This window comes from Macaca nemestrina, chromosome 7 (genome assembly GCF_043159975.1).
Source record: "Macaca nemestrina isolate mMacNem1 chromosome 7, mMacNem.hap1, whole genome shotgun sequence".
In the NCBI taxonomy this organism is placed as follows: Eukaryota; Metazoa; Chordata; class Mammalia; order Primates; family Cercopithecidae; genus Macaca; species Macaca nemestrina.
The window spans coordinates 178,066,512-178,084,804 of NC_092131.1; the positions used below are offsets into that span (position 1 = coordinate 178,066,512).

The 18,293-nt window shown below is 46.3% G+C and overlaps 1 protein-coding gene across 6 annotated transcripts in view; it reads right to left on the reverse strand.

Moving 5' to 3' along the window:
* The window catches only part of LOC139355521 (E3 ubiquitin-protein ligase HERC2-like), a 22,329-nt gene extending 5,619 nt beyond the window's left edge, over window positions 1-16,710 (reverse strand). Inside the window, exons 1-6 of one of the 6 annotated variants that reach the window (XM_071067315.1) lie at window positions 16,602-16,710; window positions 16,404-16,512; window positions 13,939-14,040; window positions 2,147-2,375; window positions 1,609-1,733; window positions 72-250 (exon numbers count right to left, since the gene is read on the reverse strand). In XM_071067315.1, coding sequence (XP_070923416.1) covers window positions 72-250; window positions 1,609-1,733; window positions 2,147-2,375; window positions 13,939-14,010 — 605 coding nt within the window. In that variant the 5' untranslated portion in view covers window positions 14,011-14,040; window positions 16,404-16,512; window positions 16,602-16,710. Of the gene's footprint in view, window positions 1-71; window positions 251-1,608; window positions 1,734-2,146; window positions 2,376-13,938; window positions 14,041-14,963; window positions 15,193-16,403; window positions 16,513-16,601 lie in introns of those variants that run through there. The other 5 variants (XM_071067316.1, XM_071067317.1, XM_071067318.1 and 2 more) reach the window with 5 other exon arrangements.
* Between the last annotated feature and the right edge of the window lie 1,583 nt (window positions 16,711-18,293).

An 18,293-nucleotide genomic window follows, 5' to 3' on the forward strand; every position in this document is an offset into this window, starting at 1 on the left:
AATGCTGTCTCAAAAAAAAAAAAAAAAAGTAAATAAATAAAATACAATACAATACTGCTAATACGATTTACCTAAGAAGCTGTTGTATGAGCTGAACCAGAGGCAAACACTGTTTGCCAGAAGACTCACAGATCCCCGTATTAATAAGGTCTTTATCCAATGGAGTCCTGCTTCTGTGAAACGTTGAGGCATTCGCTTCCTGTTCATCAATTTCTTTTTCCTTCTGTGCTTCTTTTTTGGCTTCAATATCCTGTAATTTGTAAACAGAAATTGTTTACAAGGGATCTCATTAGCAGGTGTGAAGCACACAGGCTGGCTGAGCCCTGACCCCAGTGCCAAGCTATCCCAGCCTGTGTGTGCCACCGCACACACCTACCCACAGGACCCCACCTGCCCTGTTGGAAACCCCAACTCAGCTGTGCAGTTTCAAACAGTGTCTTCCTTTTACAGATCCAAGGTCCAGGCTGCCTCTGCTGACGCTCTCCAGCCTCCTTCTGTGAAGTCCCTAAAATCTATAACCCTACTACTGGCTCTCACAAACACCCACGTGATCCGCCCCACACACGCAGCATGCAGTTGCTTTGTGAGGATAAGAAGCTGCTGTAATTCTCACACACACTGGTTCAAGTGTAAATGGCAAAGCCACTCTGGGAAACTATGAACACACACGGACCCCAAGACCTAACAAATTTCACTCCAAGTGTTTACCCTAAGGGAGAACATATGCTCACTGAAGTACCCGTACACAGCACAATCATGGCAGCTCTACGCGGCCAAAAACCAGAAAGCCTGGGCACGGTGGCTCACGCTTGTAATCCCAACACTATGGAAGGCCAAGGTGGGGGGATCACTTGAGCCCAGGAGTTCGAGACCAGCCTGGGCAACACACTGAAACCTTGTCTCCACAAAAAAATCAAAAAACTAGCCGGGCATGGTGACACGCTGTGGTCCCTGCAACACAGGAGGCTGAGGTGGGAGGATCATTTGAGCCGAGGAGGACAAGGCTGCCATGAGCCAACATCAGGTCACTGCATCCAGCCTGGGCGACAGAGCGAGACGCCGTCTCAGAAAAAAAAAAAAAAGAATACAAAAACCAAAAGCAATTAAATGTCCTTCAGTAGAAGAATGAACTAACAACCAGCACTACACCTATAAAATGGAAAACTTCCCATAATAAAAACCAAGTCACAAGACACACAACAGTGTGAGTGAATCTGAAAATCCTTCTCCACGGCAACGCAGGAAAGAGTGCAGCCTCTGCAGCTACATTGCTGCAACACTCAGAGCAGGGAAATTTATCTCATCTGAGGGCAGGGGAGCGTCCCGGCTGCGAGTGCCAAGGGGCACAGGGATCTTTCCGGGTGACGGGAACGGTCTACATGATGGACAGGTTACCTGTTAAATTCACTGAAACAGACAACATGCAGGATTTCATCACAATTAAATCATATCTCAATAATTGTTTAAATTAGCACATAAAATAATTTAAAAAATACTCGAATATGATACGAGTTTAGTTTTACTGTTTTCAGTTATTTTTCACACGTGTGAATGTGGTATTTCCGATCTCAGAGCACCATCAGGTCACGTGTGCCTCCAAGGCCATACCTGGATCTCTGCAGTAATGGCTGCGTGTAAGGCTGATTCCAACCCTCCATCAGCCATCAAGCTGCCCACCAGAAGATCAATCATGAATCGACGACCTGGACTTATGTTCACATCATTGCCTGAAACTGAAATAGAAAGTGTGTGCCGGCCAGGCGCGGTGGCTCAAACCTGTAATCCCAGCACTTTGGGAGGCCGAGATGGGCGGATCACGAGGTCAGGAGATCGAGACCATCCTGGCTAACACAGTGAAACCCCGTCTCTACTAAAAAATACAAAAAACTAGCCGGGCGAGGTGGCGGGCGCCTGTAGTCCCAGCTACTCAGGAGGCTGAGGCAGGAGAATGGCGTGAACCCGGGAGGCGGAGCTTGCAGTGAGCTGAGATCCGGCCACTGCACTCCAGCCTGGGCGGCAGAGCGAGACTCCGTCTCAAAAAAAAAAAAAAAAAAAAAAAAAAGAAAGTGTGTGCCAATTTGAGTGAAATGCCATCCCCTCCCAGCACCATGACCCATGCCCTCTCCTGTTCCTTCCCCAAGCCCACCTGCGCAGGGCAGGAGAGCAGAGAGTGCTCGGGCCCGCTCCTTGGCGGTGGGCAGCAGCACGGACCAGCCGCTCTGCAGCACGGACTGGGCGGCCGACTGCACGGTGCTCAGTACGCCCGCGCTGCTGGCCAGGGTCACCACCGTCTGCTTCAGGCTGTTCAGGAGGACGCTGCCCAGACCTAAACCAAGGAATTCCGGGTCAACCTGGTGACTAATGGCAGCATGCAACTGAAAGGAGAAAAACAATTTTCACTTAGAACCCCTAAAAATGAATGAATTTCAAAGTCTTATTAAACACTGAATAAAACTCAATTGTATAAATAAAACTCAATTGTATAAACTCAAAAGTATAAATAGACAAAATAACTTCTCAGTTTACGTATTTTGAAAAACTAGACTAAAAATCTCTTACCCACAATGCTTGAAGTGTTTTCTAGAGGAATTTTTTAAACTCCACTGTGAACATGTGTATGGAAACTTCACCAGCAGGCTCAGGAAGTGGACTCAGAGCCGGGGGCGCAAACGCCAAAGGCCTCCTGCCCGCTGGAAGAAGGCACAGTACTGACCTCTGGCAAGGAGAGTGAGGAGCGGCCTCACTTTTCCTCTGCATCTGTCCTTCCTGTTGAATTCCTTTACATTTAAAAACCTTAACAACAATGCCTAGCACCCAAGACCAGAGTTCATGTTTTTCCTTACACACAAATGATTCCTATTCAAAATTTTTTACACTAAAAACATCAGTTACAGGACTAAACAATTTGATCCTGAGTAGTTGTTTACCCCCCACATTATCTATAAGACTTCAAGCCAAGTGCCACTCTGCACTCAGAACAGCAGCTCCTAATCATCACAGAGAAACACACAATGTCAGCGCTCAACCCTCTACAGATGACTGATGGCCAAAACTCTAAGCATCCTCCCTCGTCGTCTCATTTAGTATCACAGCTTCCTGGGTCTAGTCAGAGGATCATAAATTGAATCACCAGAAAAGCTGAGATCCCAGACCCGGAATCACAGCACTGAGAGCCCGCTGAAAACAGGCGAGAAACCAACCTACTAGGCCTCTTAGCTCTAAAGCAAGGGTGGTAAGAACCAGCCTCCAGCAGGCCAGCTGTCTGCAAGCAGAAGGCAAGAAAGGAAAGAACTCACCCGGTCACGACAGACCTGAGGAACCTGGTCGCTCTCTCCACCACCTCCAGCCACACAGAGGACACGGTGCTCTCGTCGAAGAGCGAGGCCTCGGGAAGTGCTCGCAGGGCATCCAGGCACTCCTGCAACAGCTCACTGCAGAGGTCCGCATCCTCGCCTGGGCGCACACACGCGTCAGAGTAGCCCCCACTACTCCCCTCTCCCGCTGGGCTTCCCAGCCCTCAGCGAGAGAAGATGCCACTGTCCCCTTTCTAATCCCTCACTCAACAGGCCAAAATCTAGCACAGCTGCTCCAGTCAATTCTGTGTTTCGTGGCTGTCACATGAGCACTACACTAACTTCTTGTTCTTCTAGAATTAAGTTCGTACTCAGGTGTTCCATGGTAGTGGCTGGCGTGGGGTGGAGGGTGCATGCACTTGCTCTTTTTTTTTCTCTAAAGCACAGACATGAAAAGCCAAACAGCCTCTGCAGCCTCTCATCTCACAAGCAAGAAAACTGAGGGGCAGAGAGCACATGGGATCAGCCGAAGGGCACAGGGTGGCTGAACCGAACTCAAAACCCAGACTGTTGGTGTGTTAGGGAAGAACCACGCACAACACCAGGGACCGTACCTGATCGCCAGGCCCTGCGCAGGAAGGCAAAGGCGAAAGACAGCGCCGCTCGAGATCCCACTCTGGCGAGCCCCTCCACGCCTTTGCCCACAGGCCCGGAACTGCAGACGACACACACGGAACATATAACCAGTCAGCAGCGGAGGGTGCAGATACTACATAAAATCAATACTATGAAAGGGTGTGTACCAAAATCCAACCAATGGTTTTCCTCACATGACAGGATTACAAGTGCATTTTTAGTTTTGTTGTTTAACAACTTTCATCAAACGTCTTTTGTAAAGGAAAAGTTTTCTCTTTAAGAATCAAAGAAATGTACAAGGAATTTTAAACGTCTTGGGAAAAGGCTCATGAAATGACCTCACAAAGTGAGAGTCTAATGGGAGGAAGCAGACAATAAGCAGATAAATACATAAACGGAGGGAGAATAAAACCCCACAGGAGAGACCAGGCCAGAGAGGAGCCGGAAGAAGAGCAGCAGAGCCGCACGGGGTAGCCTGGCTCGCCCCAGCTCCAGCGTCCTCCACTCAGGGTCTGCTCCTGGCTGAGGGTGAAGCCCTGTGTGCCTGACCCACCCCGTGAGGAGTCGTCCTCTTCTAAGGGAAGTGCTCATCACCCTCCTGTGTCTTTTAAAGCTTTTCACTACTTGTGTATGTTAATTTCACAAGTCAGTTTCATTCTGCATGTTATAAAAGGTTATGCAAATGGCTCACCATAAAAATCATCCTGTACAAGACAGAAAAGGCTAGAATACAAAAATGAACATATAATCTCAACTCAATCATGCACAACAATTATATTTTTTACTTTATACAATATCATATTTGTAACATATATATATTATAGTATTGCTACTATAAACTATATTCTCCAAATTTACTAAAATTTGCTTTACAATCAGGGGAAATCCTATAAAAACAGGTAATATGGAGTTCAAGACCAGCCTGGCCAACATGATGAAACCCTGTCTCCACTAAAAATACAAAAATTTGCCAGGTGTGGTGGTGGCGTGCCTGTAATCCCAGCTACTCAGAGGCTGAGGCAGGAGAATCACTTGAAACTGGGAGATGGAGGTTGCAGTGAGCCAAGATCACTGCACTCCAGCCTGGGAGGCAGAGCAAGACTCCATCTCAAAAACAAAACAAAACAAGCAAACAAACAAAAAACAAAAAAAGGATGTTATAGAAGGATCTCCCCAAGATACAATGTGTAATAAAAATGGCAATGAAGATCACAGCTGGCTGGGGCATCAGTACATGCTTATCCATAAGTGCCTGAATAATGCACCGGGAGCTGAGAGAGGAAACACAAGAACCTCTGAGAAGGGCACTGGGTACCTGGAAGACGGAAATCTTTGCTCCTAAATGAGAAATATGAACACGACAAGACACAGACATGTAACAGGACACACAGTCCTTATATAAAAAAGCACATGGGTCAAGTGTCGTCAGAGGAGGTGGGCAAGTCACTTTAGGTCAGGAGTTGGAGACCAGCTTGGCCAGCATGGCAAAACCCCATCTCTACTAAAAATACAAAAATAAGCCGGGTGTGGTGGTGCACGCCTGGAGTCCCAGCTGCTTGGGAGGCTGAGGCAGAATTGCTTGAACCTGGGAGGAGGTGGAGGTTGCAGTGAGCCAAGATTGCACCACTGCATTCCAGCCTGGCCTGGGTGAAAACATGAGACTCAAAAACAAAACAAAACAAAACAAAAAAAACAACTCAGCAATAATGATACATGAAACGACCCCCTTGGGAAAATGTCAAGGGGATTATGCTGAGTGAAAAAACTCAATCTTGCTTGAGGCCAGGAGTTCAAGACAAGCCTGGGAACCATAACAAGACCCCAGTCACTACAAATACAAAATTAGCCGGGTGTGGTGTCGTGCATCTGTGGTCCCAGCTACTCAGGAAGCTGAAATGAGAGGACGGCTTGAGCCCAGGAGTTTGAGGCTGCAGTGAGCTATGATTGTATCACTGCACTCCAGCTTGGGCATCAGGGTGAGACCCCGTCTCCAAAAATTACAATAATAACAATAATACAAAATTAAAAACCCAATGTCAAAAAAATCACATAATAGACACAGAGAACAGATGAGTGGTTGCCAGCAGTTAAGGTGGAGAGAATACGTGAACGTGGGTATAAACGGCCCTTGTCCATGTACCCTGATTGCAGTGGTGGTCTCAGAAAATCCGCACCTGAAAAAACTGCAAAGAAATACACAATTGAGAGCATGTAAAACTGGGAAAACCTGAAGAAGACAGGCAGACTATCAGAGTTAACACCCTAGTTGTGATGGCTGTGTCGCAGTTTGCAACTAGCTACCAGCGAGGGCAAAGGCGCGAACAATAAAAGGAATCTCTATGCTGTTTCTTACAACTGTATGTGAATCCACAATTATCTCAAAAAAAAAAGGCTTTTTAAAAATTTTAGGAGTTCTTCCACTTAATGAAAGATACATTCCAATTAATCCACCAACCCTATGTCATCACAAAGGAAACAGCAGAGAAAAAGCAGCTGGGCTCTCAGCCATTTCTGCAGCTGAGGGAACTCAGTTTGATTCGACACACAACAGTGCTTGGAGAATCTGAGCACCTACCGCCCACCCATACATGACACTCTGATTCACGACCATCACAGCCGGTCAGGAAGGAAGGAAAGAACCACGGCACTCCTATTGCCAAATGGGTAGGAATCTCATCTGTCACTTGGTTTAATTTACTCTAAAACTATTTTCAAAAATACAACATGTACAGTCGTCCCTTGGTATCTGCAGGGGATTGGGACCAGGCCTGCCCCACCCTGGCTCCATACCAAAACCCTAGGATGCTCAAGACCCTGATATAAAATGGTGTGGTATTTGCATATAACCTGTGCACATCCTCCCGTGTCATTTAAATCATCTCAGCCAGGCACAGTGGCTCACACCTATACTCCCAACACTGGGAGGTAGAGGCGGGAGGGTCGCCTGAGCCCAGGAGTTCAAGACCAGCCCGGGCAACATGGCAAAACCCCATCTACACAAATTAAACAGAAAAAAAAATCGGCCAGGCGTGGTGACTCAGGCTTGTAATCCCAGCACTTTGGGAGGCCAAGGCAGGCAGATCCCTCGAGGTCAGGAGTTAGAGGCCAGCCTGGGCAACACAGTGAGTCCCTGGCTCTACAAAAAATACAAATTAGCTAGGCATTGTGACACACGCCTGGAGTCCCAGCTACTTGGGAGGCTGAGGTGTGAGAATCACTTGAGCCCAGGAGATCAAGGCTGCAGGGAGCCATGATAGCCCCACTGCCCTGGGCAACAGTGAGAACTCCATGTCAAAACAAACAAATAAGAAAAACCATCTCTAGATTACTATAACACCTAATACAAGGTAAATGCTCTGTAATTCGTTGTCATACTGTATTGTTTTTTATTTTTATTTTTTATTGTTGTTTTGGTTTTTACTGCTTTTTTTCCAATATTTTAGATCCACAGTTGGTTGAATGTGTGTTTGTGAAACCCACAGATACAGAGAGCCAACCGTAATGTGATTTCAACTATATTTAAACATAAAGAAACAAAAAAGGAAAACAAACACAAAAATTAAAACATAAGAAAACAAGGAAACAGGCTACAAGTATCACTCCTGTCTCTGGGGAGCAAGACGACCAGGGTTTTGCTCTTGTTTCTTTCTGCCTCCTGTATCTTCTATGTGCTCTCCAGGGAGTCACGTATCACAGTCAAATAAAGTCAACACTCCCAACTACACAAAAGATAAGTTTCATCTGGCAATCTTGTAGTTTCACATCTGAGGGCAAAAGTCTAATAGACAGCTTCATTTTGGAAAAGTACAAATTTACATAAGCCTTAAACATTCTAGTGTCTGTTAGCAAATAGAGGAAATCTGTGATATATTAACAGGCATCAACAAATTAAAACTCATATGCCCAAAAGCATCTCTTTTTTTTTTTCTTTTTTCCCTTTTTTAGATGGGGTTTCATTCTTGTTGCCCAGGTTGGAGTCCAATAGCGTGACCTCTGCTCACTGCAACCTCCGCCTCCCAGGACCAAGTGATTCTCCTGCCTCAGCCTCCCGAGTAACTGGGATTACAGGCCTGTGCCACCATTCCCCGGATAATTTTCCTGTTTTTAGTAGAGACGGGGTTTCTCCATGTTGGTCAGATCTCGAACTCTCAACCTCATCTCTAAAAACCCCATCTCTACTAAAAATACAAAAATTAGCTGGGCCTGATGGCAGATGCCTATAATTCCAGCTACTGAGGAGGCTGAGGCAGGAGAATCACTTGAACCCGGTGGGGTCGGAGGTTGCAGTGAGCTGACATCCTGCCACTTCACTCCTGCCTGGGCAAAAGGAGCGAAACTCCATCTCCAAAACAAAAAAAAAAGATATTACCAGGAACAGATGGCAACATTACAAAATGAAAACTTGGTCAATCCACCATTAAGACGCAGCAATTCGAAACATGCATACACCGAACAAACAAAACAACAATGAACAGAACTGAAAGGAGAAAAAGACATTTATACTTTTATCGTTGGAAACCTCAAAATCTCTTCTACAGCTGATAAAATTAGGAAACAGAAAAACTGCCAGGATATAGAACTCACCATCACCATCGATCAACTAGATCCAATCAAAATTTATAGAACACTCCAGCCAATAACAGCAGAATACATAATCTTTTCAAGTATCCACAAAACAAATACTAAGTTAGAACATATTCTGAGGCATAAAACAAACCTAACAAATTTTTTGAAATTAAAGTCACATGGCCTACGTTCCCTCAAACAATGGAAACAAATTAGAAGTCAACAAGAGAACAATTACGGGAAAATTGCCCAACTCTCAGAAACTAAACAATAAACTTCTAAATAACCCATGGATCAAAGAGGAAGTCTCAAGAGAAATTTTAAAATACATTCTGAACTGAGAGAAAATGCAAGTACAATACATCAAAATGTATGGGAAAGACCTGCAGTGGGTGAGAGAGAGAAATTGACAGCACTAAACAAATGGTATTAGAAACTTGGAAACAAATCAATAATGTAAGTGCCCACCTCGAAAACCTAAAAGAAAAAAAAATAGCAAAATAAACCTAAAAGTAAGCAGAAAGGAAGAAATAATTAAGGTAAGAGTAGAAACAAAGTGAAAACAGAAAAAACAAACAGTAAAGCAAAAAGCTCGTCCTTTGAAAAGATTAATAAAACTGACACACGTCTCTAAGCAAGACTGACCCCCCCCCAAAAAAAGAAAAAAAAAAACCAGACATAAATTACCAACATTACTGATGAAAACGCGCTCTAAAGATATCAAAAAAGACCGGGCACAGTAGCTGACACCTGTAATTCCAGCACTTTAAGAGGCCCAGGTGGGCAGATTATCTGACGTCAGGAGTTCAAGACCAGCCTGGCCAACATAGGGAAACCCTGTCTCTACTAAAAAATACAAAAATTAGCCAGGCGTGGTGACAGGCACCTTAATCCCAGCTACTTGGGAGGCAGAGGCAGGAGAATCGATTGAACCCAGGAGGCGGAGGTTGCAGTGAGCCGCGATAAAGCCATTGCACTCAAACCTGGGGGACAAGAGAGAGCCTTCTCTCAAAAAAAAATAAAAAAAAGACATCAAAAAAGAGAATTAGGAATTACTAGGTACAACTCTATACACAGGACTTTGACAACTTGGGCAAAATGGACTTATTCCTCAAATAATAGAAATTACCACAACTCACCAAATATAAAACAGACCATTTGAATAGCCCTACCACTATCAAGAAAACTGAATTCATAATTCTAAGAATCCCAATAAAAAGAAATTATCAGACCCAAATGAATTCACTGGATAATTCCATCCAACATTAACACAGACTCAAAACAGTCTCTTCTGGAATCTAGAGGATGAAAATCTTCCCAATTCATTTTAAGAAGCTAATATTAGCATGATATTGAACCTAAAGACAGTACAAACTAGAGAACAATATACTTTACATATACAGACACAAAAATATTTTTTACCTTAAGAAACTAGAAGAGACAGAAGAGCAAATGGAACTTAAAGCAAGCAGAAAAATGGAAATAATAAATAATAAAGCAGAAATCAATGAAAAAGAAAACAAAATCAATAAAACCAACAACTGGCTCTTTGAAAAAACTCAAACTGGTAACTTCTAGTAAGACTGATCAAAATGGAAAGAGAAAGTGCAAGGCATACTTCAGCAAATTTCTGGATAACAGGTGGTCTACGCTGGTACTTACTACATGCAAGATAATAGGATACGCACTTTGCCTGGCCTTCTGTACTGATCCCATAATAACCTACGAGGTGGGTACTATTATCAACCGCAGATACAGATTTTTTTTAAGACACAGGGTCTTACCCTGTCACCCATGCTGGAGTGTAGCGGCACAATCAGTTCACTGCAGCTTCCAACCGCTGGCCTCAAGCAATTCTCTCACCTCAAGGTCCCAAAGTGCTGGAATTCCAGGCATGAGCTACCATGCCTGGCATCAAAAATTATGTTAATACATGTACATTTACACATGTATGTCCATGCAAGGAAAAGTAAGTCTGAATAGCCACACCGAAGGGATAATACTGGCTAACTCTTGGAGGAAAACTGAAATTGTGGTGGGCAGTCAGGTGAAATCTCTACTTTATAATCTATACATTTTTATAAGAAAACATTTATTCCATGTATATTTTTAATTGGAAAGAAAATGCATCAGACATTTAAAAAATTGAATTATACAAAATAAAGCAAGCAAAGAATAAATATATGGGTTTTATAGGGTTGGATAAAGGGAAGAGATTATGAAAGTCCATCCATGATAAAGAACTCCTATAACCCAAAACAAAAAGTCAATTACAAAAATGGGCAAAAGGGCCAGGTGCAGTGGTTCATGCCTGCAATACCAGCACTTTGGGGGGCCGAGGTGGGTGGATCACCTGAGGTCAGGAGTTGTAATCCCAGCTACTCTGGAGGCTGAGGCAGGAGAATCACTTGAACACAGGAGGCGGAGGTTGCAATGAGCTGAGATTGCGCCACTGCATTCCAGCCTGGACAACTACAGCCAAACTCCGTCTCCAAAAATAAAAATAAAAATAAGGCAAAAGATTTGAATAGACATTTCTCCAGTGAATGTATACTCATGGTCAATAAGCATGTAAAAAGATGTTCAGCATGACTAATCAATAGGGAAATGCAAATCAAAACAATGAGATGCTCTACCTACTCACACAAATTAGGAGGGCTATCATCAGAAAAGAAAAGAAAAAGTATTAGTGAGGGTGTGGGGAAACTGGAATCTTGGTATACTGCTGCAAGAATGTAAAACACTGTAGCCACTGTGGAAAACAGTTTACTGGTTCTGCAAAAAGTTACATCTAGTGCCAGGTGTGGAATCTCAGCAACTCAGGAGTCTTGAGGCAGGAAGACTGCTTGAAGCCAGGAGTGTATGACCAGCCCGGGCAACACAGTGAGATTCTGTCTCTAATTAATCAAGCATGGTGTCGCGCACCTGTAGTCCTAGCTACTTGGGAGGCTGAGGCAAGAAGATCACTTGAGCCCAGGAGTTCAAGGCTACAGTTAGCTAAGATTACATCACTGCATTGCAGCCTGGGCGACAGAGTGAGACCCGATCTCAAAAAAAACAATAAATAATAAGTTAAACATAAAACTACCACATTATTGGCCAGGCGCAGTGGCTAACGCCTGTAATCCCAGCACTCTGGGAGGTCGAGGTGGGTGGATCACAAGGTCAGGAGATCGACACCAGCCTGGCCAACACGGTGAAACCCCATTTCTACTAAAAATACAAAAAAAATTAGCCGGGCGTGGTGGCAGGCGCCTGTAGTCCCAGCTACTCGGGAGGCTGAGGCAACAGAATGGCTCACAGCAGGATTACAATTGTGAAAGAAAAATGGAAACCACCACAAGGTCCCAAAATAGCATCATGAATAAATACAATGTGGTACATTCAAATGACGAAATACTAAATTATTCAGCAATAAAAACAACTATTAATACACAGAACAGCAGATAAATCTCAAACATGTAACTGGGAGTAATGAAGATGGTTTCAAAACGTTACTTAAAATATGGTTCCACTGGGCCAAGTGCGGTGGCTCACGCCTGTAATCCTAGCGCTTTGGGAGGCTGTGGCAGGTGGATCACAAGGTCAGGAGATCAAGATCATCCTAGCAGGCCGGGCGCGGTGGCTCAAGCCTGTAATCCCAGCACTTTGGGAGGCCGAGACGGGCGGATCACGAGGTCAGGAGATCGAGACCATCCTGGCTAACATGGTGAAACCCCGTCTCTACTAAAAAATACAAAAAACTAGCCGGGCGAGGTGGCGGGCGCCTGTAGTCCCAGCTACTCGGGAGGCTGAGGCAGGAGAATGGTCTAAACCCGGGAGGCGGAGCTTGCAGTGAGCTGAGATCCGGCCACTGCACCCCAGCCTGGGCGACAGAGCAAGACTCTGTCTCAAAAAAAAAAAAAAAAGAAAAAAGAAAAAAAAAAAAAGATCATCCTAGCTAACATGATGAAATCCCGTCTCTACTAAAAATACAAAAATATTAGCCGGGCGTGGAGGCGGCGCATGTAGTCCCAGCCTCTAGGGAGGCTGAGGCAGGAGAATGGCGTGAACCCAGGAGGCAGACTTTGCAGTGAGCCGAGATCGCGCCACTGCACACCAGCCTGGGTGACAGAGTGAGACCCCGTCTCAAAAAAAAAAAAAAAAAAGGTTCCGCTTACATGACATTCTCAAAAACAATACCCTTACACTGATGGAGAACAGATCAGTGGTTGCCAGGGTACAAGTCCAGGGTACATGTGATAAAAAGCAGCAGCACAAGGGAGCTTTTGGGGTGATGAAACTTCTCCATCCTGATGATGGTGGGGTACATGAATCTATAGAGCTCACAATTTACTGAACTAGATACCACAAAAAAATAAACTTCATGTAATTTTTTTAATTAAAAAAAATGTAGACTGGTTGCGGTGGCTCACATCTGTAATGCCAGCACATTTGGAGGTTGAGGCGGGTGGATCAGGAGGTCAGGAGTTCAAGACCAGTCTGGCCAACAGAGTGAAATCCCATCTCTACTAAAAATATAAAAATTAGCCAGGCGTGGTGGCGGGCACCTATACTCCCAGTTACTTGGGAGGCTGAGGCAGGAGAATCATTTGAACCTAGGAGACAGAGATTGCAGTGAGCCGAGAAGGTGCCAAGCATTACAGCCTGGGCGACACAGTGAGACTCTGCCTCAAAAAACAGAAAAAAAAAAAAAAAAAAAGGGAATTTGGTATGTATAAATCTATCCATACATAAAATATTCTGTAATAGTAAAAAACACACATCATGTCACACAGAAAACAAAAACATTTACTGAATGCCAAAAAATCTCCCTAAAAACCCCAATCAGTTGGGATCTACATAAAGAACAATTATGCTCTGCTTTCTAACCATAATTTTTAAAAGAACAAAGGACGAAAAAAATTCATCAACATCATGACCTCAGTTGCAACACAACTGTCCTTAGTCCTTGTATTGGTTACAAATACAAAATGAACAGCTCAACTGAACTAACTCTTGTCTCTCCAGAAACACAAACACAAGACCTCATAAAATGAGTGAGTTTCTATTGGCCACAATTACTGCAGTTTACCTCTCCAATTTTCCCCTCCACAGTTAACTAAACAGCTCAAGAACTATCAGGAGCAAACAACAGTCACCATGATATGGTTAGGAGTGTGGCAGATTTCTTAACCAGTAATAATAAATAGGAGAAAATTTTTGCCTATTAATAGATCTCAAGTTTCGTGCACTTGCAAGAAACTAATTAAAAGGCAGCCCTGCACAATCTACAAAAAGAGCCATGAAGACTGTTACATTTTAAGTTACAGGAAATAAACCTACTTTTCTAATATAGCAAGATACAACTGACTTCCCTTTACATACCCTAAAAAAAGCCTTACACGAGAAATTTAAACATGGAAGCAGGAACACACTAAGAAAAAGACATGTCAAACCCCACCTGTATATCTGTTTTCAACCATTTGGAGTCAAGGCGAGCCTGCGCAGCCAAACAGAAAGAGTCAGAGGGCATCTTTTCTCCAGTTTCCTCCAGTTCTCAGGCCTGCAAGTAAACATACATGTTGAAGACCTAACTCTTTTTAATAGTTTACAAAGACACTCCCGAAAGGTTTAACGCAGAAAAAAAAAGAGAACAGAAAGGGGGAAGAGAAGAGCTGGGGGAGGGGAGTGAAGGGGAGAGAGGGAAAGAGGGAAGAGATGGAGGGGAGGGAGGTGGGGAAGGGAAAGCCTCCTTCCAAGGTAGGCAGGGTGTGCCGAGTTTCTGCACCACACTGGCGAGATCTTGAAAATGGACGGTCACAGGAGGCCAGGTCACAATGTCATCCCCCTGCCCTCAAATCCAAAAGGCACACACACCCGACAGGAAGCCCATCGTTTTTACTTTTTTTTTTTTTTTTTTGAGACGGAGTCTCGCTCTGTCGCCCAGGCTGGAGTGCAGTGGTGCTATCTCAGCTCACTGCAAGCTCCGCCTCCCGGGTTCACGCCATTCTCCTGCCTCAGCCTCCCGAGTAGCTGGGACTACAGGCGCCGCCACCACGACCGGCTAGTTTTTTTTTTTTTTTTTCGTATTTTTAGTAGAGACGGGGTTTCACCGTGTTAGCCACTGATCTCCTGAACTCGTGATCCGCCCGCCTCCGCCTCCTAAAGTGCTGGGATTACAGGCCTGAGTCACAGCGCCGGGCAAGCCCATCGTTTTGATGACAAATGACAGCAGCATGAATCTGCCGCTTTACCCCACAGCAGGGCGCGTGCGTGAAACAAATACTCAAAAGGATCGCCTGCAGAAACGCCCACAGCCACCACCACTTAGAGATGGAGAGAGGCCCGAGGCTGCGCCTAGGGAGGTCCCTCAGGCCGGCCCCGGTGCTGCCGCCGCTCCAGGCCCGCCTCCCGGGCTCGGCCGCCCGCCAAATCCCCGCCCGCACCGCCCCCGCCGCCTGCCGCCCCGGTGCCCCAGGCCAGGACCTGACGCGCAGGGCGCGGACGCCAGCCGCTTGCTGAGCCGACGCCCCCGATCCCGGCCCCACTCGCAGCCCGAGGCGCTGGCCGATGGGACTGCCGCCCCCGCTTACGGCCAACGGCAACGAGGAGGCTCCGCGGGCGCAGCCGACTGGGAACAGGAGCCCTTCGCCGCTTGTCCGGACTCTCTCGCTTCCGGCAATCCGGTTTGTCTTCCACTCGGAGTTCACGGGTTGCGGGCGGGGCCAACCGCAGGCTCCGGAAGGCGGGGCTTCCGCCGCACGCACGCACGCGCGTTCTCCCGCGAGAGTGCGGTGGGCACCGCATCCAGCACCCCCGCTGTGAGCCACCGCCTGCCGAAACCGTCATTTTAAAAAAGGCTGGGTCCGGCATCCTGGCGCGTGCTTGTAGTCCCAGCACTTTGAGAGGCCAATGCGGGCGGATCACCTGAGGTCAGGCGTTCGAGACCAGGCTGGCCAACATGGTGAAACACCATCTCTACCAAAAATACAAAAATTAGCCGGGCGTGGTGGCGCACACCTGTAATCCCAGCTACTCCGGAGGCTGAGGTAGGAGAATCGCTTGAACCCGGGCGGCAGAGGTTGCAGTGAGCCGAGATAGCGCCACTGCACTCCAGCCTGGGAGATAGAGTGAGACTCCGTCTTAAAAAAAAAAAAAAAAAAAAAAAAAATTATCGATCTAGTTCTAAACCTCATTTTGAATCCACCATATTACTCTGAAATACATTCATCTTTCCTGTGGCTAAAACCATAAAGCCTAGCCAGTAACTCCCATTGCACTTAAGGAAATGCAATCTCCTTGCTGTGGCCCCTGAACACGCTGCCGCTGGCCTACCATGGTGCCTCTAGTTTGTGTAAAATGCATATGTCAACTTACAATAAATCATACAAGGCTTTTTTAGCTCTAAAAGGCTATTATTCACTAGTTGCTGTGTGAATCAGTATTTCTGGGTATAATTAGAAATTATTAGAGTTGATGCCCAAGACTCATCTCAACCAGCACGGGGGAGGCATCTGCTCCTTTTATGGTTAGTGACTCGGCCTCCTCCTGCTGGGCTCAGTCCTCAGGTGGGTCTGACTCAGCTCAGAGCTGTGCACCCCTCGTCCTCCTCCCCAACTTGCATGAGTGCTCTTTAGGATGGAGCTGAACATGGCCTTCTCGAAACCACTTGGCTCCACCACAGGCCCTGAGAACTGATTGGGTCACTCTGGTGGGCTCCCCAGCCCTAGCCAAGAAGGGTTTCTCTAGGGAGACTGGCCCTAACTCATGAAACCTGAAGCCCCAAAGATCCTGACCAGGGGGCTGCCTCCTCCAGGGAGGGGCCACTCGCCCCCACCCAGCTCCCTTCACAGAGACCCATCCGACAGAGCTGAGGAAAACCATGCCGCATAAATGAATAAATAAATAAATAACGATGCCGGGTACCTGTGGATTCTGTAATTCCTGAAAGAGGGCAGAGTGGCTGGCTCACAGCAAGCGCAGTAGCAGGTACTGCTCCCTGGCCAGGCTGTGCTCTGTCTCCTGGTTGGGAGCCCTAGGGGACAAGAAAAGCCAGAGGAGACCAGCTCGCCCAGAAGGCACCTCTCCACCCCTTCCGCAGAGTTTCTGGGACACGAAGCCCACCTGAGGGACATGTGCCTCCTTGGGAGTTGTACCAGGCCTCCTTCCTGATCTGGCCATGCAGTGGTTTTCAGTGCCAGAAATAGACGAATAGAAGAGGCCCTTTATTGGATGTCCTTCAGGAACACGCACACTTCTTTGGATCTCTCCAGCATTTTATCTCTGTTTAAAGTTAAATGCTGTGTTATACCGAGTATTGGAAAAGATGTAGAAGTACAAGAACTGTCAAGCTGGCAGTAGCATAAAGTTGTATAAGCACATTGGAAACCTGTTTGGCAGTTTCTACTAAAGCTAAATATATGCCTACCTTCAGAAATTCCATCCTAAGCATGTACACAAGAGAAATGAATGCAAATGTCCACAAAAAGACATATAAGAATGTTTGTTGTCGGCCCTGGTGGCACACACCTGTAATCCCAGCACTTTCGGAGGCCGAGGCGGGCAGATCACGAGGTCAGGAGAAACCATCCTGGCTAACACAGTGAAAACCCGTCTCTACTAAAAATACAAAAAATTAGCCAGGCGTGGTGGCAGGCACCTATAGTCCCAGCTACTTGGGAGGCTGAGGCAGGAGAATGGTGTAAACCTGGGAGGTGGAGCTTGCAGTGAGCCAAGATCCTGCCACTGCACTCCAGCCTGGGTGACAGAACAAGACTCCGTCTCAAAAAAATGGCCGGGCGCGGGGGCTCAAGCCTGTAATCCCAGCACTTTGGGAGGCCGAGACGGGCGGATCACGAGGTCAGGAGATCGAGACCATCCTGGCTAACACAGTGAAACCCCGTCTCTACTAAAAATACAAAAACTTAGCTGGGCGAGGTGGCGGGCACCTGTAGTCCCAGCTACTCGGGAGGCTGAGGCAGGAGAATGGCGTGAACCCGGGAGGCGGAGCTTGCAGTGAGCTGAGATCCGGCCACTGCACTCCAGCCTGGGTGACAGAGCGAGACTCTGTCTCAAAAAAAAAAAAAAAAAAAAAGTTCCTTGCCATTTTTATTCATAAAAGCCCCAAATGAAAACCACCAAAATGTCCATCAACAGGGGAGTGAATAAATGGTGATACGTTCACATCATGGAATACTACACAGCCAAAAAAGAAAAACGAAGGGGCAGGAACATTCCACGACATGGGTGAACAGAGGGAGCCAGGTATGAGAAACACTGCACCATCCCACTGAGATGAAGCGCAGGAAGCAGAACTGGTGATGATTGAAGTCCGAAGAGTAGTTTCCTTTGTGGGAAAGTGTAGATCAGGAAGGAGCCTTCTGGGGTACTAGAAATCTGCTGTATCTTGGTTGGGTGCAGTGGCTCACACCTGTAATCCCAGCACTTCAGGAGGCCTAGGTGAGAGAGTCGCTTGAGCCCAGGAGTTAGAGACCAGCTTGGGCAACATAGCGAGATCCCATCTCTACAAAAAATTAAAAATTAGCATGGCACGCTGGTGTGCGCCTGTAGTCTCAGCTACTCAGGAGGCTGAGGCAGGAGGATTGCTTGAGCTCAAGAGTTTGAGGCTGCAGTGAGTTATGACTGTGCCAGTGCACTCCAGCCTGTAACTTCCGTGACTGAGCAAGACCAGTCGCAAAAAGAAAGGAAGGAAAGAAGGAAGGAAGAAAGGAAGGAAGGAAGAAAAGAAAGAGAAAAAAGAAAAGAAAGGCTGAGCACAGTGTTTCACATCTGTAATCCCAGCACTTTGGGAGGCCA